General features: G+C 39.6%; 2 protein-coding genes across 2 annotated transcripts; one reads left to right on the top strand and one right to left on the bottom strand.

Annotated features, from left to right (window-relative positions):
• Nucleotides 1-149: 149 nt before the first annotated feature.
• On the top strand, nt 150-5,958 carry tmlhe (trimethyllysine hydroxylase, epsilon). The gene is made up of 7 exons (XM_027273247.1): nt 150-675; nt 759-935; nt 4,100-4,379; nt 4,539-4,658; nt 4,787-5,023; nt 5,111-5,249; nt 5,370-5,958. Exons 1-7 carry the CDS (start codon nt 543-545, stop codon nt 5,499-5,501), a joined length of 1,218 nt encoding a protein of 405 aa, XP_027129048.1. The 5' UTR covers nt 150-542; the 3' UTR covers nt 5,502-5,958.
• A 1,729-nt stretch (nt 5,959-7,687) lies between these two features.
• Nucleotides 7,688-13,633, bottom strand: LOC104920029 (V-set and immunoglobulin domain-containing protein 1). The gene is made up of 7 exons (XM_019278146.2): nt 13,409-13,633; nt 13,143-13,303; nt 12,123-12,327; nt 9,720-9,875; nt 9,521-9,637; nt 9,288-9,432; nt 7,688-9,197 (listed from the first exon to the last, which is right to left on the bottom strand). The coding sequence occupies exons 1-7, from the start codon at nt 13,449-13,451 to the stop codon at nt 9,101-9,103; spliced, it is 924 nt and encodes a 307-aa protein (XP_019133691.2). The 5' UTR covers nt 13,452-13,633; the 3' UTR covers nt 7,688-9,100.
• Between the last annotated feature and the right edge of the window lie 6,670 nt (nt 13,634-20,303).

Here is a 20,303-nt window from a genome sequence, read left to right as displayed (position 1 = left end):
TACATATTCACATAACATAACATTACATATTTTACTATATATAGGGGGGGATATATTAGTACTTTAACGCGACCCCTCCCAAAGAATGCGCACTTACGTCAGCCCGTTAACTGCGATACTGTTTGTAGTTTTTGTACCTGACAAAGTGTCACTGATACTTCAACAACATGTCATAACAGTGTGCAGTCATGTCTGTCATGCAGTCACGTTCATACCTGCGGGTTACAAACTTCCCTCGCACGTCCAGTGACATCTGCATACGGGTTTTTACTCTAAAAGCAACCACGCATGTGCAAAAGCGTCACCGCCGTCCCTCGCGTTAAACGATGGCCGTGGTTAATATTTACAATAAATATGAATCACGGGAGAAACTGTGATGCGTTTAATGATTAAGCTCCTACTGTCATGTCACAATGAGGCGTTGTACGGGATTAAATACTTACCTGTGATAAAGGCTCTTTTACGTCTGTGGCTGCACGGTGACACTACCTGGAGATAGACTTACCATCTGAAGTTGTTGTCGGGTTCATTCTTGTTGCAGGATGTTAAATTGCAAACTGCGACCTGTTTTCAAGCAGGCTCAGGTTCTGTGTGGTCCGTTATGGAGGCACAAGATGCAGATCCGAGGGTGCGCGTCGCGTCCGGCAACTTTTCAGTTACTCGAGGACAGCCTCGGTGAGTTCACATCAACATTTTTTTTAAATGCATGAGTGAGGAGAAAGTCGCTTTTAACCAATGCATGTGAAATTTATCACCAGTGCTCAACTACGGAGGGAAGCCGATGCATTTTAACTACGTGTGGCTGCGGGATCACTGCCGCTCTGCAGCTTCATACAACTCGCAGACTCACCAGAGAAACGTAGACACCGGGGGCATAGACCTCACCATCCGCCCTGACAACACAAGCGTGCAAGATGACCATCTGATCCTCACATGTGAGTACTGTGCGGTTTTGTCAAGTCATGTTTCACTGACAAAATAAATGCATCGTAATGATCAAGTTATAACACAAGGTTTACTGCATGCAACTGGGTGGTAGTCTGATTCATTGCAAGTTTGTTATGAATGTAGTGCAGCGTCAAGAAGGGTGTGTGCTGCAGGATTGCAAAAGAATTGGGCTTAAGAAAACAATAATTTTAGGTTTTAACTTGTGCTCATGTGGTACATATTCTTAAATAAAAGTTCAAGTTTAATGACACACAGAAAACCTGTGATCAGGTACTACTTCACTGTACTGTAAGATAAGATAAGATAAGATAAGATAAGATTGACTTTAATGATCCTACATCAAGGAAATTCACCTACAGCAGCTCACATACACAAGGTGGAAAAATACTCATAAATAAGAAATATGTGGAAAACTAAAACTTTAAAAAGTTATAGTAGAAGTAGAGAAAGTAAAAAGGCAAATAAAACGTTTATGTAAAAATATGTATATAAGAGCAAACAGCTGTATGTTCGGCTGTTCGCATAGCATTGAGCAAACACACTTCAAATGTACATGCCCTGCTAGTTTTTGCATCTGTTCTGCATGTTCCTAACCCTAAACCTCGTCATAAAGGTATGATGGAGTAGATGAAATAATCTTCCACAATATGAAATGTATGTATGTTCCAGTATGTAATAACAAATGTCAGGACCTCATTACAGATGCAGTCAGGTGTGATGCATTTGAATAGATGTTTTGAGTTTGATTAGATAGATAGATAGATAGATAGATAGATAGATAGATAGATAGAGATAAATAATATACAAAACAAAAATATACACATGAGCTCTCTGTGCAGTAAATTGTGCTGCAGGGAGTCATTATACAGTGTTATGGCAGTGGGCAGGAATGATTTGCAGCGAGAGTATCTGACTGAGTCTGCTCTGTTGTCTGACCAGGAGGTCATGAAGTGGATGAGTCATTGTCCATAATGTTGAGCAGTTTGCATTTTGAGAACATAACATGAAAGATTACATTTACAACATAAGTTCAATCATTTACTCTTAGTGAAATATTTCTAGGAATATTCAGGTACACAGAACACATAAGAAGGAGAATCAAGCTGTGGATGAGTCACACATGATGCTATGATCCTTGTGAATATCTTTCTTCAGGCAAGGGGGAAGGTCGACTTTTTAACTCTGGGTGTGGTCACATCATGAAATAAGACCCTGGATATTTTCAGTTCTATATAATAAACATATTTGCACCTAAAAGCTTTAGCAAACTTTGGCCATATAAAAAGATTAGACCCTTTCTCAGCCATGTTCTATGGACACATCTATCGTTGGACACGATGAAAAAGAAATGCAAAACTCTGCTGACCTCAAAGTCATCGCTCACTGAGTTGTTCCCCTGAGAACTCGCTTAACCAGCACCAACCCCCACGTCTAGCTGCAGCCATCCCTTATCCTGTCTCCTGTAAGCAGCCTGCTCCGACACACAAAGGAGAGAAAAAAAAAAAAAGCCATGTGGGATTTAGTTGCTGTCTTGCAGAGTAAGAGGAATAAACGGTCCCACAGCAGCCAGGTGTGGAAAAGGAAACAGGTGCTGCGGTGTTCCCTGCCAGCTGCACATCCTCACATTTCCCCCTGGCTTGTGACCCCGCAGTACAGCTCAGGTAAAGTCAGACATGAGCAAGGAGATAATTGTAGTGCTGGAACATTCGTTTTTTTAAAAGTATGGCTGGGGACAGACCATCACTGCAGGTTTTCAATGCCTTAGCAGTGCAGGTGGAGTCTGGCAGCTTGGAGGTGTTTTCTATTTGTGGGTGTCTGTCTGGCTCATGCTACTGATTTAAACCTGACTGACGCCTCTCTGTAAGCTGCTGGGCTCCAGCATTTATTTTTTTGGATGCTGATGATGATACAGTGTTTTTATGTTTGCACAAGAGTGGCACTGAGCCTTACATAAACTGACAAATGGGGACCCATCACTGCTGTGGGCACATGCCTCTGTGGATAGTCAAGGTCAGCTGAGTCTGGATGTACACACCCTATCTATGAACACTGGTTTGTTCCCCATGTTACATTGCGTGGTTACAGTATATATAGATGATAAGCTTTTATGAGCCGTACTGTAATCCGTAGTTAGGTTATTCTGTCTGTGCACATTGTGTAACTGAGAGAAAAAAAAACTAATAAAATGGTCACAGAACACTGAACACAGTTTAGCTAAACTCAGCCATCATTATACTTCACTCACAGCAGTTGGTTTCATAGAAAATGGCCGCACAAAGTATTTAGGTTGACCCCTCAGGTGGCCCAAGGCAGAATTGACCTGCTGCTTCCCATTGACAGCCATCCCCCAGATGCTCTTGCTGCTCTATTTTAAATGTGACGTATACTGTTGCCATCACATTCAGAGCACACGGCAAAAACATCAAAATAACCAGCGTGCCTTGAATATACTGGATCAGGTTGTGTGTTCGTTTATTTTTGCCTGTTTCATGAAACGTGCATTTATTTAGACATGTAGGATGAAAGTGTAGAAATAGAAATGATGTTTTTGGGAGCTTAAAAATGTTAGACTAATACAAACACTAAACTGTAATATGTGTCAACATTATTCCATAGGAAGTTATAAGCCAGTGCTGCAAGTCAAGACCACCTAAACCGAGACAAAACCAGACAGTACACAGCCTACTAGCTAATATTTGCCAAATCTCTTTGGCCAAGGTGTGGTTCCAGCTGTCAAGTAAGTGTTGCATGGCAACATTTACAGACTGTGTTTTTTTGTTTTTTGTTTTTTTTTGGACATTGTTTTGTCTAATATTTTACTATAGAAGATTTGGCTGACCTCTTCATCACCTACTATCCCCCACAATCACGTTCTTGAAGTACGTATAAAGCAAATAAACCACATAATTTAGTGATAAGTTTATGGGAGACCCTGGGTTGGGTTGTTTTGGAGGACTATTAAGAGGCCTGCCGCCATGGGGAAGTATGACGAGGGAGGGATTTATGTTAGTTAATCAATTGACTGAAAAACTAATTGCCACAGAGTCTCCAGTCTTGCTGTTTGACCTTGCTAATCATCCTTTTAGATAAGTACATTTTTGTCCATATTCAACATTGTACTTCATAACAATGTGTTTCTTTTGTATCCCAGGGCCTGGCGGTCATGTGACAAAGTACAGCCTGAGCTGGCTGGCTGAGAACAGCTATGAAAGACAGAAGCAGAGCCGCGTCCAGCCTCGCATCCTTTGGAATTCAGACATCTACAAAAATGCAAACGTACCTTCTGCCAAATATGACTTGTTTATGAGCAGTGACGATGAAGTCAAGAAGTTTCTTCAGAACTACCTCCTGTATGGGATCGCTTTTGTGGATGATGTCCCGGCTACAGTTGAGGCCACAGAGGCAGTTACCCAGAGGGTCAGCCTTATCAGGTAAACAGTTCTTTTTGCTTTCTATGCCACGGTGAAACTCAAATGACATCTCTTTCCTTTCATGCAGCTTATTCTGCAACATTCACAGCAATGCACAAGAACCCTAATCCGACCTTGTACATTTATTCCTAATCCTCTTGTGTTTTGTGTCTTAACAAGGGAGACTACATATGGAAGAATGTGGTGTTTTACTTCAGATTTTTCCAGAGGAGACAGCGCCTACAGCCAGCTGGCTCTTGACCGTCACACTGACACCTCATACTTTCAGGAACCATGTGGGTAAGTGCAGGATGTCAACAGTTTTCTGTATTCTGAGCAGTTTTAAGTTTGATATATCTGAAATGAAATCCAAGAAAATATGCATATTTAATAGTTTTTCCTAGCAAAGCAGTCTATTGTCGTTGCAGAATACAGGTTTTCCACTGCCTCAAGCACGAGGGAACTGGGGGAAGGACGCTACTTGTGGATGGGTTCTACGCCGCAGAAAAAGTGCGCCAGCAGTCTCCTGAAAACTTTGATCTGCTCGCCCGTGTGCCCATCAGGCACGAGTACATTGAAAAGTCTGACACCCACCGAAACCACATGACAGGCATCGGCCCTGTGCTCGACCTCTATCCATGGAACAAAGAACTGTACCTGATCCGGTACGTCTGCACGGGTCTTTTAGAGTGACATCTAATCAGCTTCACTGTTAGAGAAAACATTTTACATTTTGCACTTTTTGTCCACAGATACAACAACTATGACCGTTCAGTGATAAACACAATCCCCCATGAGCTTGTTCAGCGATGGTATGTGGCACATCGGATGCTGACAACAGAACTCAGACGGCCAGAGAACGAGCTGTGGGTGAAACTGAATCCTGGGAAAGTAAGACAACTATAAATGTTTCAGTCAATCAATTTACAGCTTCAGGACAGTTGACGATTAAAGAAAGATGTGTGTCATTCAGCGTAATCTAAGGATTTACCATCTCTTTGTCTCCATCAGGTGGTTTTTATTGACAACTGGCGTGTCATGCATGGGAGGGAGTCTTTCACCGGCCTGAGGCAGCTCTGTGGATGCTATCTGACCAGAGACGACGTCCTCAGCTCTGCACGTGGCTTCGGTCTGCAGGCCTGATCCTGGAAGGTCCCCTAACTTCTGTGCCTTATTAGTTAGCCTGCAGTAGGTTCACCTACTGTATGTAGCAGCCGTATATATACTTTTTTACTCATCAAACTACGCTCCATACCACTTAGAACAGAACAAAAAATAGGATATTACAAACTGACATAAACACAATTGGCAGCGATTACTGCCTTGAGTTTCTTTGGCTATGACGGGACACATTCAGAAGACCTGCATTCAGAGATTTTCTGATGTTCTTCTCTGCACATCCCCTCATGCTCTGTCAGGTTCAATGGGGACCATCGGTGGCCATTTTTAAGTTCGATTGAGTTCAAATCCAGGCTCCAGCCCTTGTGATTGACATTTGTTGATTGTTTTCTATGTTCTAATACTTCAGCTACTCTATGCTCCACTAGTATGAATGTCTCCTGAATTGCACTTGAAACAATTAAATGTGTACCGTCTCAAATGGCTTGATTTTGTTGATCTTATAGAGTCAAATTATCACGTGATGGTATTGCACAAAATACATATAATTGTCCATAATATTACCCTTCAGACAATATCATTACAATAAGTTACCGATAATGAAAGTACAGCTGAGGCCGATGAGAAAGCGGTGGACCAGCAGGGCGACGAGTGATGTCCACATGAGCGACGGCACTGGCATGGAAAAAAAGGAACACATAAATTCAGAGGTACCTAAGTTCAGCTTTGATGAGTAACGTGCTACAGTTATGTAACAGAAAGCTGCATCCAAAGTCCAGGAGTTCACGACACTAGGATTATTGTATTATTGTGATATCATTTCAGTGAGATGAGTGCATACGACGTGTCACAGTAGAAATTCAAACTTATTTTAACATGATTAGATCTACAAATGTGGTGTAGTAATTAGAAATTAATGTTTTTTTTGTTGTTGTTTTTTGCTGAAATGCTTAATTATTAACAAATTCAATCATGTATCTTACAGTTAGCAGGACAAATGAACCACTATAATACAATATGTATTATTATTCATACTGAATTGTAATGCATGTCTTATGATCAACATAAAAACAAGTCATAGAATATTATAAATGTGACTTATAATGAATTAATACTTCAAGTGTCCTTCGGATGCTCTTGACTAGTTATAAACCAGAGGTTGACTGATGTGGCTTATAACACATTATTACCAACTACGCTCACTAATACACAGACCTCAACAATCAACTGTAGTATGCTATAACAGTCTTTGCAGAGTTGTAAGTTATTATTGGTTACATAGAGTGTAATGCATTTTCATGCACATGCTACAAGTGATTATTATGTAAGTTTATAACTAGTCAAACTAGTTATAATTCATTATAAGTCACTATGAGTGCTCCTATGATAAAAAATGAGTTGTGTTCACATGGATGTAATCGAACAAGCTCTATTTGAGTCGGTACAATATGACCTGTGTTGTGTACCAGTGAAAGCAACCTCTGGGTTTGCATAAACTATCCTTGGCTGAGGTGTGACATGTGTAAGGCTAATTAAAATGAAGGGGGTGCAAGTACACTCTCTGTTTGGCAGCTCAGTTAAAGGAAACATATTGAAATGATCACACACTAGCTTAGCATTGGCAGAGGGTAGAGGAGTTTGCTTTGTGTTAAATTTATGGATGTGGTTGTGCCAAAGAAGGAGGTGTTCAATACTTTTTATACAATGGGGAAATAAATAATGTTGACATGACTCTATAGTACAAAATATGTGTAATTCACCTGGAACCATAAATATTGTGATTATATATGCACAAGTCTATTCTTCATGTATAAAAGTAGGAGCTATGTCTAGCTGAGGAATCTGGAGTTTATGTGGGACATAGGATAGTGTTGCTGGTGCTATACCCTGCTCTATAGGGTAGTTTTATTTATTTATTAAAGCAGCCATAAGGCTTAGTCTTAAATAAGATTTGATATCAGCTAAGAAATTTACTGAAACTCAGACAAATCTTCATATTAATCTCAGGGACATTACCCTGAATGAATACTGAGGCTTCAGTGTAACTTTGCTGCCACCTAGATGACACTTGATGTCGTCAATTAAATAGTCACACTTGAAGGGCTGCACGACTCAATGGCTCAGAAAACACAATATTTTATTTAATCAGGATCTCTGTCATACTTTATCTGCAGATGCTCGTATCACCAAAGATTAACTAAAGTACAAATAAAACAATTTTCATGTCTTAATATATGACCCCGTTTCCAAAAAAGGTGGCACGTTTTGTAAAATGTAAATAGAAACAAAATGTGATGATGAAACATCTCACAATTAATGAGGTTAACTGGCAACAAGTTGATAACATGATTGGATAAAAATGAGCATCTGAGAGAGGCTGAGTCTTTGTGAAGTAAAGATGAGAGAGGTTAACCGCTTTGTGAAAGACATCACTGGTAAATAGTGCAATCATTTTAAAAAAGAATCTGAGGATTTCATTTTCTACCATTCATAATATTAAAAGATTCAGAGAATCCGAAAGAATCTTTGTACACGAGGGACAAGGCCAAAAAACAATATTAGATGGCACGGCATCAAACACAGATGCTATTAATGTGGAAAAATATAAACTTGGAGCAACATATGCTGCCAAGTAAACAATGTCTTTTTCAGGAGCGGCCTTGTTTTTTTCAGCAAGACGATGCCAAACCAAACTGCATTCTGCATGTATTACAACAGCATGGCTCCGTAGTAAAAGAACCTGGAGTCCAGACTTGTCACCTATTGAAAATGTTTGGCGCAGTATAAAACATGAGAGCTGATAAAGGAGACCCCGAACTGTTGAGCAGCTGAAATTGACCCCAAGTGAAAAAGGGAAAACATGCCACCTTCAAAATTACAGCTGGCATCAAATTTAAAATGGGCATATTATTTTCCAAAAACAATAAAAAATCTCAGTTTCAACATTTTATAAGTTGTATTTGTGCTATTTTTAATATAACACGGGGTTTCAATGTGCTGCACATCATCACATTTTGTTTCTCATCAACCTTTTTTGGGTTGCATTTAAGAAAAGCTCATAGTGAAACGCAAAAACATGGAATAAGCTTGTTACACAATGTTTCACTGATTATTTGCCCTCATATTTGTTCTAATATCATATACACTGTTGCCCATAAAGTTGTAATAATTTTGTTTGTCAGACACATTCCTGTTTTTATTCCTATTTATACACATCGGGTTAATGGTGCTTTAATTTTCACCGTGATGTGTTCGGAAGAGATTGATCAAGATACACTTTATCTATCAAGAATAAACTGTCACAATCATTTCATGAGATGGGCAACAGTGTAGCTTGTATATCCAATGCAGGGCTCATCAACATGAATATCACACTAATATTAATTACTAACTATGAACTGGTAAAACAAAACAAACCAAAGCAATTCAAGCTAATCCTCAGTAAAAAAAACAAATGTTGCATGGTTGAATTGTGACTTCCTTGATTCAGAAAAAACACAGAACTTAAGACCTGAAGCACACGAGCTTCATCACATTGATTTGAGAATGACGTACGTTCAAAACCGAACATCCTGTTATTCTTAATAGTGACGTCGCTCCAATTGTTTTCAACAGGTCTTTTTTCAGGCTTGCGGCTCATCCCCCTCAGCGTGGAGGCTGCTGCCTCTGGTTGCCATAGGAACGCCATCCGAGGCTTCCTGAGCCTGGTGAGGGCTCCTCCTAGTGGACGAGAGAGAGAGTTGATATTACACACACACTTGATGCTGTTGAATTTCATCACGTCATTTGTAAACTCTTCTAAAATCTCACTTCATCTCGTTGGCCTCGGCCGCTTTGACCGCCTTGTATTTGTGTTTCTTCAAAGCGTGAGCGATGAACCACACGACCAGGATGATCAAGACACAGCCGAGCAACGCGCCGATCACTGCGCCAGCAACGACTCCATCTCCACTATCTATATGAATGAATGAAACCATGAATTAGTCCCTTTTAGGTATTTCTTTTGTTGCCATAATCACAAAAAAGAAAAACAATAAACTTACCAGCACTCAGCTCGATAGTACAAATTGCAAATCCCACTGAATTTGTGGCGTTGCACTGGTACTCCCCGAACTCAAACTGAGATATGTTTCTAAATTCCAGTTTCCCAGATTTGGTCACTGAGGAAACAAGTGCACAAGTTTAGAAAAGTATGAATGTTTACATGTTAATAAGTATATCACAAACGAACACGGTACTCACTCATTCCCAGCATAGTTCTCCTCGTCTTCGCCTGATCCAGTCTGGTCCAGGTGTACATTGGTGGCGGGATCCCCTCTTCACTGTGGCAGGTCAGAGTGACCAGGTGACCCGTTTCCACATTACCATGGGTGGAGCAGTAAGGAGTAGAGGGCCTCTCTGACAGACAACAAGGAGGATGTATGAGTGTATCAGATGGTTTAATGTTGACTCCATTAAATCTACTTGATTTAATAAAGAGACTTCATGAAGAAAAACATTTATAATTTATATCATTGATATTTTTCATATCATTTCAGCAACAGCTGCTGAGTAAATTGATCAGATTTGGTAACAGAATTTGTGTTTTAAAATTTAAATATTAAACACTATACTGTAGTCAAATTTTAAGAAACTACTACTTCTTATCATCATGATATGTACTGTGCTGTTTTTGACCCGTTATAATATATGTGTTGAGACTTCTTTGGAATATAATATGTAGTACACATTTACCATTGTTCAATCAATCACTGGCAGCTTCATCTAACCACTGTAATTGTAAAACTGTGATGGAAAAAGTACTCTCTACTAAAGTCAAAGTACTTCAATTTAAAAATACTCCATTACAAGTAAAATTTAAATAAAAGAAAATGTTCTTAAAGTATATATATAAAAGTACTCATTCTGCGATGTCAGTGATATTATTTTACATGGCATTATGAACTCCTAATGAACTGTTTTAACCACTTTATGTTTCCATTGGTTACCAGGTTGGGTCTCCTCACAGCCTGTGGGGCTCATAAGAGAATTAATAAGGAAGCTCTGATAGAAACAAACACACGTTTTAATTTAATCTTCAGACCTTTTTCTATGTCTCTCGTTTTTGTGAACATTTTGGATAATTGTATAAAATCAACATGGTTGTTATTGCTGTCAGCTGATGTTTATTTCTGTTTATGTAGAGAGTATACTGTCCTTTTAGACAGCACACACACACACACACACACACACACCTTTGTGCCACATCCCGGATGAGCCGATGATAAATGATATAATGAAATATACTGTATGTTGTTCATTTGCTTATTCAAAATAGGTTGTTAAAGTCACATCAAAGTAGAGAAAAGATAGCATGTATGAATCTGTGCATCTATTAACAAAGCTGCTACCCAGATGTCAGTCCTTTGCTTATTGTTAGTCAAACAGGACGTCACGTGTTTGTCCTTTAATCATCCAGAGGCAGCGAGTGTGTCGCTCCCTGCTCCTGTGTGTTTATTTCATGCTTACTAATCATCAGACTTTTCAGACCGGACCTAACTTCATATTTTATGAGCTAAATGTTACACACTTATTTGTTCATTTATGACAGATTTGTTCGCTCTCCTTAAAAAAATGTTGTCACAATTCTATGCGAGCGATGATGGAAATCATGTTTGATCCCATGATAATCAGCCTTACATATTCATACGGCACTTTATGCAGCACCGCATTCAGTATGTAAACTGCCCTGCAGACATTTTCATAAGGGCCGGTGATTCGAAATACATGACGTGTGCTTAGCATGCAGCAGATGCTGACATATATTCTGTATGCAGTACAAGGATGCAGTCACAGCCCTACTCTAATTTTCCAACACTGACAATGAGGAGACTGCTGCAGTAACCATGGAAACTACTGAGGATACTGAGGCCTGCAAGGTTGTCCCTGGTAACTCGGTGAATGAGAGGATTCAAACTGAATGTAATTCCCTAATCACAATATTCAGGGCCACAATTTTAACACAGCGTTAATGTTATAACACTGATAATAGATCTATAATGTGGAAAGAGTATTGAAGTATCCGACTGAGATCGGAGTAATCTTGCTTTGGTTTCAATAATTCACTGGCTCTTCATGTTGAAAGTACTCAGGTGAAAGTGAAAGAGTAGCTGACTCAGACGTGACTAATGCGGCGGTGCTTTCACACGAAAATGATTGAGAGGAAAGACAAATGAGGAAGCAGAACGGTTGCTATGGAATCAAAAACTCCAGAATCAAAAATAAGATCTAAGACCAAACTCCAAAGAGGCTGACGGCGTGCTTTGTGCTCTCCATTTACATGTAGCCACACTTACAAGCAGGAGAATAATGGCGCCGAAAGCGCCGGTACAAGGTTCAGACTTGTTTCTATCAGGCTCCACCCAGGTCCAACTGTGAAAGCAGAACAATAGAGCACCTTCTGCTTTCTCTCATAATTCAAATATTCAGCCGATACTGCTCATGGGTGTGGTCGGACCAACTGTACACTCACACACACTCTTCTACTACTACTTGAATTAGTGACCGATGGATAGATAAACTCTGGTTTTTCAAAGTAATGATCTGCATTTACAATATTTGAACCTCCTCACCTGTGGACCTTTCTTTAAAGTCAATAAAACTTACCATGAACATTCACCAAGATAGTGACCTGGGACTTTCCAGTCACATCAGGAATGTTGTGAACCTCACAGGTATAGACTCCCGTGTCCGATAGTTGCATGTTGCGTATTATTATTGAGGCGTTTCTGGTTGTGGCAGGAGAAGAGGGAAGCTCAAGCCTGTCCTTGTAGGTAGTAACGACATAATTCCCTGCCTGATAGTAATACACCTGGAAACAAATAGCAACAGGTTAGACTATCTGACACAATCAAACACTTTTTATTGAATGTATACCGTTATTTCACAGTGCTGGTTGGAATAAGAGACCCTGATGATTGAAAGTTCCTCAAATTCATCAGAAACACTGTGTTCTGTCTGCTTCAGGAACACTTCCTTAAAAGCATTTTACTATTTCCACAGGAGAGATTTCTCACTTATTATTAACAATATGAAAAAGTAATAGTACATAGTGTCCTTGACTTAGTACATATTAAATTTAAAAAAGTACAAGTTGTCCCCAGGGCCTAAAAGAGTGATTTAGGTGTAACGTTGATCGTACCAAGTAACTTGATTACCTCTGGCAGATAATTAAACATGTTAAAATCATTTAAAACTCATCATAAGAGCTCATCAATAAGAGTCAAGTGGACTCAGTGAGGTGTGGCTCCTCACATTTAGGCGGCACTGCTGCATGTACGAGCGAAATGTGTGTTGTTAAGTAATCTAAAATACAAGCAACTCTGGATATCTTTAATACGATATTTGATTATGAATAATTACGTTAAGAAGACAACAGGCCACATTTTGGTGTGATTTTGACCTGCGTTTGTAAGCTCGAGAGAAACACACAACTGCCGATGTGTTCATGCAATCGTCAAACAAACACTGTGAGCAACTGGACTTGGACAACAGTTGTTCTCAATAAAATGCATTAAGAAATATTCACGCCTGATGTTATATACAGCATCCTTCCACAACAAGTTGACAATATTTCACATTTGAATCACATTTGTGCCTCAAAGCTCTGGTGTGAGCAGCACCTACCTGCTGTGGTGCAATGGAGGACGGTGAATCGAAGTCCCACTGGATGGTAAGGCCCTTAGTGTCGCTGATGGTGTCGAACATACACTGGAGTAGGACACTTTCACCCACTGTAACGTTGACCCTTTTGTGGGGAGTGCTGACTGTGATCAGATCGACACATCCTGCAAAACAACACATAGATCGGGGTTAATAAAAATTAAACCTGATGCATAAAAAAAAAAAAAAAAATCACAGATTACAAGAGGAAGACGCAGAAATGTAGTTACCTATCATGCTTATAAGCACCACCAAGTGCAGTGTGGAGCACATAGTCACCGAATGTTGCAGTACACTCAAAGAGCCTCTTAAGAACTAAACTTTCCACAGTCTACCTACAGCACTGACTGTTGCAGACAGCACCAGAAGAGAGGAACTAGAACCCAACAGTATCATAGGCAAGGTTACACTATGCTTAGTAATGGACTGATACTGTGGATGTTGATAACACAATGTTTGCATATCCATGTTTGCCCTACAGGGTGTGCGCACTGTGTTGTTTTTTGAAAACCGTCGATTTAGCCGTTAATATTTTTAGGTGGGGGCAGGTCAAGCGGTAACCTCCACGACTGTGAAGTGAAACTACAAAAGACGTACCAAAAACTGCAGTTCCTCCAGCAGCTACTTGGAACTGGCTCCAAAATGAGATCCCATTTTCAAAATGTAGAAATGAACAGCCTTGTACAATAATGGTTTTGGTCTTTATAGCTAATTATTATTTAATTTATCCGTTTAAATTAGATGAAGGCCGTTACAGGTGGCTTGTTTGAGCAACCACGCTTTATTCAGCCCACCTCAACTCCACCCACGTCCACATTTTGTGCCCATTCTTTGGATTAGCGTGAAGCCGACGGAGGCAGGACCACCAAGATGCTGTTTTATACTACGGGGCAGATGAAAACAAGAAATGAAGATTTAAAAACTCACCTGTTCATACATGTATGTGCATTTTAAGTTTCAGTTAGACTCAGTGGAGCCCGTTGAGGCTGTTTATTATGATAGGTTGGGGGCAGTGATGGTTTATTCATTTTTTAGTACTTTGGCAGTAGTTTCACTACAGCTCATCACTCCATCCTCCTTGTCTTGTAAGTCATTCTGGGTCAGGGCTTCTGGCGAAGGAATTAATGTAATTTAATCTCCACCTGGCCTTTATCGCTCGCCTCAAGGAAGTGTAAGCCAAAGCACTGCAACATGCTGCTTATCACTGGGGAGTTCACTCCCTGGTGCTGCGTACTTAATAAAGGCAGTTTCACCTTTGTCGTTCCTGCTCACACGGTGTAGAGCACAATGCTGACGGAGAGAGAGGGACACTGAATCACACATGATTAATTGTCTATAATTACCAGAAGCTGACATAAGTGATTAACAATGTGAAAAATGTTGATCAGGGGTGACTGCAGGGGTGAAGGGAGGGAGACGGTGGATAATGTGGGAAGTGGAGGGAGGCGTGTAGAGCTCATTATCCAGAAGGCACTTACGTGATAAGTTGGGAAAATACTCTCCATGGTTGGGAAGTGAGACGATCTCAGTGTCTTAAGACTCTGAGTCTGAACAAAACAACACGTGTTGGCAGCTCGGGTAGAAGCGCAACAACAAGGGTCAGTCTTTAAATAAATGAAATCAAAAGCATGACTCATGAGCAACTCCTCTGAATCCGAGACTGAGACACGTTTGTGAAGAATCAAGCTGCCAGCGTGAGTAAATAAATGATATGAGGGGGGCAAATGAATGTTAGATTATATGAAGCAAAGTTGGAAAGCCAAAAAAAGAATGAGTACATTCATAAATAAAGCACACATTTGATTTGATTTTGGAAAAGAGAAGTGTATTCAGATATATAAAGTTAATAAATATTCACTGATATTTAGTTCCTTTTTTATTTCATGGCAGTTTACACGTCTCATCTTTGGATATCATACTGATATCTATTTATTATCTTATTCCAAATATATTTAAAGAAAGAAAGATCTAAGATGCCATATCGATGACTGTGAGGTCTCTTTACAAAGATCAGCCAACATGTTTTTGTCATTTCGTGTTTGGTTTCTTATTTATGTGTGCTACTTTTTCCCTATTTCCCATTTAATCCTCCTCAATTTTCTATTTTTACTTTACCTCATTCCCAGCATTTCCTCAAACTGCGTCATCAATAGATCTGACAAGACGTCCAACATACTTTGAGTCACAACTCGAATGAGGAATGGTGATTTAGAGGAAAATTTGCTTTACAATAGCGTAACTGAATAAACTACAACTGTGATCAAGTGTCATGCAATTCAGAAATGTCCACCCACAACGTAAAATAAGATGTGGCTCAAATGCTGAGCAGCAAATTTAGTTCATTCATTTGGTTAAAGGTTTAGTTACTAATACTGGTCCATATTTTCTTTAATTATGAATAATTATAAATCAGGAATTAATAAATTAACACATTTTTAGTGTTACCCAGAGTAGCAGAACAAAAACAAGCATTGAAATTTATATTTAGTGTAGCCCAAATCCTCCAAAGTCACCATCCCCCTACGACTGTTTTCACTTTGTGACTCGACGTCTGTTGGTTGCAGGTCGAGTAAATGTTTGCTGGGTAAGCACACTGATGCTTTGAGTTAACTGCTACTGCCAACATGCTCGCATTATTCATGGAGGTAATGTTAACATCCTGATGAACATAATGTGTACCATGTACACAAAAACACAAAGTAGGCCACAGCTGAAGCTGATTGGACTGTCCAGGAGGACTGAATGAACTCAAAATTGAAACTTTGACTTGCTGCTGGTGGAAAAAAAAAAAAAAGATATTGATGATGATTGATCCACTGGGTCATGTGTGCAAAATTTCATGGCAATCCATCCGATACTTGTGGAGACAGTTGAGTCTGGTGCGGCTGACCGATCGATATACAGACATCCAGAGAGCCGTGTCACTCGCATGGCTAAAAGGGTTACTTAGAATTTCTACAATAATGAATATTCTACAAATGGTAGTATATTGTGGCCATTATCTGATTGATGCACCTCTTAGCATACCATACTTACCCTTTAGTACCCATTAATGATTCTTGGGTTACTACTTTGAATGTAAGTGGAGGGCCTGATGACGAATCCGCCTCCCCGGTATGGACAAACCTATAGAGCTGTCTCACACAGTGAAATGGAGGCTGATCGGCCTGTAACTGTGTCCTATTCAAACGTCCAGCAGGTTTCAGTGTAATACCTCCACACAGACTTATTCATCCACCCACTACAACCAGTGTTTCCCTGACAGCAGACTGTGAGGAGGTGTGAGTCAGAGCTTTGGCTCAGAAAGAGCGAGTACACATTTGAGGTGTGGTGTTTTCTTTTTTTTCCCTTTTTGACAGACCTGTCTGAGGATTACAGCTTATAATCAAGTATTTATCAATTGCTTGTTATTTTAATATATTTATTTCTTTGGTAGCAGTATGGTTTGGTGGATAGATACTGCTGCTGCTGCTGCTGCTATTAAGGAAAGGCAGAGATGTAGTTCAGAAGTTAGCCAGCAGATGACAGGCCAGGCTGTTAGATATTGAGTGTTTCTGTGTGTGTGTGTGTGTGTGTGTGTGTGTGTGTGTGTGTGTGTGTGTGTGTGTGTGTGTGTGTTTGTGTGTTGAGGAGTGCAGGAGCTCCAGGCAGCTGTTGGCAAGAGAGCCGAAAGCGCCACACTCCTCCTGCGTCGCTCCTCCTCACCCTCCTCGTCTCCTGCTCTCAAAAACAATATATATATATGTAGGCCAGACATTTACCATGACTTCGCTTATTGTTCCCGAGAAAGTACTAAATATAAAAAGTCACATCAAATGTGAAAACAAGAACAATGGTGTGCTACATCATCTGACTCGCACAGAAGAAAAGGTCTCCTTGCATTTTTTTTTCTTTCTTGGCACTCAAAGCCAAAACGCAGTGACACTGAATTTATCATCTCACATTGGCATCAAACACAAACATGAAACACAGCTCTTTTTTTTTTTTTCAAAGATTGACACAATTGTGCAAAAAAAAAAAAAAGAAAAGAAAAAGTGGGGTACAGATAGTCAGAGGGAACATCTCTGGATACTTGTCATTGGAGAAGGTGACCTATCTCGAATCGGAACAAAGCATGAAACAAAGGGAAGGGAGAAGGTTTACAGTTAAGTTGACAGGCCATCAGTGTACGTTTAAGCTGTAATGTTCATGAAGTACCGGCAGTAAAAAAAAAAGGAGCAAGTACATAGTTGACCCTTATTGGCATAGAGAAACATTATGCTTCCCTACGAACATTATGTACCCATATCCACTTTGTCTAATTGCATTTTTGATCATCTGAAATCTGTCCTTCAGTGACTGACTTCAGTCCAGGGAAAATGCCAAAATAAACCGAGAGGCAGGCTGTTGAGATTTGCTAGAAGAAAAAAAAAAAGTATAATTTTAATGTGTTTGACTCGTGATCTGTGAGATTTCACTTGGCTGGAAGACGTTTGTGTGTTTTGTTTTGGGGTTTTTTTTCCCCGCACGGCAAACTAACGTTTTAAAGGGATTCTCACGGTGCTTTCTTCTAGGTCTGATATAAAATACCGGAGAGAGAGATTTCAGAGTCTTAAAATGAGATTTTGCGCGCTGATTGATATTCATGGGATAATGCAAATGTTGGAGGGCAATGACAAGCTCAAACACAGCCAGTGTTAGGCACACAGTATCAATTAATTGTGAAAATTGACTTTGGCACAGATGGCAAGTGTAGTTACATTCATCACACAATATGCAGTGTACACATTTTCTCAGGCACATATATGTAACTATAATCTCACCTATAACTGCTCCGCCACCCACCATCCTTCCTGCCTTTTTGCTATACGCCATAAGATCTGATGCCCCTGGGGGTGGGGGGTGGTTGGGGTGGTTGGATTTAGTGGTTAAGCCATGGACACATTGCATTAAAAGAGATGTGTCTTAATATTTTATTAGACACATTATGTTTCCACTCTTCTTCATCTCTTCACTCTCTTTTCAACCCCCAAAAAACAAGAACTCCATGGCAACACAGATGAACATCCTGTAAAGAGGAAAATAGATGGACACGGGCGCGCTACAGGAGCGAAAGGAAGCATGCTTGACATTTTATTACGTCAAAGGATTTAACTGTTTGTTGACTGAATAATTGATGATTTTAGTGGATATTATCTATCCGGGCAATCGATTCCAGTAAATCCCTTTATCAGCAGCACCACTGTGTTGTACACACTGAACTTTGCTTGAAATACTGGATTGATTTTAAGTACTGCACGGACATAAAGCTCCACATTGTTGACTTTTTTTTTTTTTTTTTTTTTACAAAAATAAAAAAACCCTTCTCCAAAGAATAAATGCTTTAATGCATCGGTTAGAAGACAATTTATTAAAACCATGTACGTGGCAAAAAAATACAAACAGGAATTCGGAGCCACAAAGCCAAAGCATTCACTGCTTTTTGTCCATTTTCTTTCTTTCCTTTTTTTTCCCCACGCCATCAATTTCTGACCCATGTTAATGGACCCTTTCAATATTTTATGTTTTTATATGGAGTGCTGACAATAGAACACAGAAATGGAAGGCACATTTTGCCGAGCTACTTCACTGCCTCTGTATCCATCTTCTCAACAGAGCTATGCACTCCGACGCCGGACGAAAGAAGAAAATACAGGCGACGGCAAACCTGCCAAGGTTGTACGTTTTGATATTTTATCCACGCGAATCATAAGTGTTGACATGATGTAGTAGTATTTGTACATACTCTTGTTGTGTTGGAGTACTTCCTGCTGAGTTATAATGGCTATAATTTGATCTCAACACAGGTTGATCTCTATAAATCCTAACATGTTGGACATATTTATATACCTGAGCTCCTCTCAAGGTGAACTCTCTAAACAACCGTCGATACGCTTGGTCGACAAGGGCCGAGAGTAAATTAAAAGAAATCAATTAGGTGAGACAAACCTGCGCATTAAATCCACCTTGTATCTGAAGGCTGACATGCCAGGAGAGGATCATTACACAGGTTACAGCTAGAGGAGGCTAAACATGATGAAATACGTTGCACACTGCAACAACAACAACAAAACAGCTGAGATGCAATGCGACAGATTTCAAGATGTTCTGTTAAAGCTCACGCTGGGCTCACTTTTGGGCATAAACGTGTGGAATAAATCACAAAAATATTGCTTTTAAGAGTGGGTGGTGGTGTTTGATTTAATGGCACCTAGTGGTGAAGGTGCAGATTGAAACCAAATGAATATCCTTTGCCTCACCCTCACCCTTCCAAGCATGAAGGAGAAAGTGTGGTTGTTGGTGGATAAAAACGCTCAAAAATCTGATTTTTTAGGTGATTATACACAAAGGAAAACACAATTATAATTATTATACTTCATTTGTGCCATATTCTGTACATAGAGCCCCCTAAATCTGACACACCGGACCTTTAAAAGTCAATCTATTTAATCTCCAAACTTTCTGCTATCTGACCCGAGCAGACTTCCCTGAAGCATTGTGATCACGTCACATTTAAAACAGATTCAGTACGTCTTTGAGACGTTCTAAGCGATTAAACCACAGCTCCATTACCGTGTCTTTTTTAATAACCTGCTCATATATATTAGCAGCATTGATTCTGTCCCAGTATGATGGTCCCCCGGCTATCTGTTAGGAATTTCTCATTCCTTGGAATCAATATTTGACCTCTGACCTCAAATCAGTCTTGCTAATATGTGTAAATTCTGTTACTTACGGTGGATCTCTGAAGCTTAAGGAGAAGAGTAATTGTAGTTACTCGTCAATTGTCTGACAATGGAGATTAACATTTTTAAATAGATACATTATGTCTATAAGAGCATTTGTGTAGTCCTTCAACAGTTTGATTTTATTTTGCTAAATATGTGATTTCCTTTCCACATAAAAAATATCTAACCAATTGGTATTCCTGATTATACAGTATTGTTGAGTAGTTGTCAGAATTTAAACAACTATCCAGCTGTTTTATTAGTTATTTAGTTATTTTTACCACCTTTGTGTTAAGAAAGGACTCTTAAACCCTTCAAACACAATAAATCTGACTAAATAATTCATTTTAATTCTACATTAATATATTTAAACACGAGG

Source organism: Larimichthys crocea, chromosome XXII (genome assembly GCF_000972845.2).
Source record: "Larimichthys crocea isolate SSNF chromosome XXII, L_crocea_2.0, whole genome shotgun sequence".
NCBI classification, from domain to species: domain Eukaryota; kingdom Metazoa; phylum Chordata; class Actinopteri; family Sciaenidae; genus Larimichthys; species Larimichthys crocea.
Note: the sequence above shows the minus strand (reverse complement) of the source record. Positions and strands in the feature narration are given on the sequence as shown.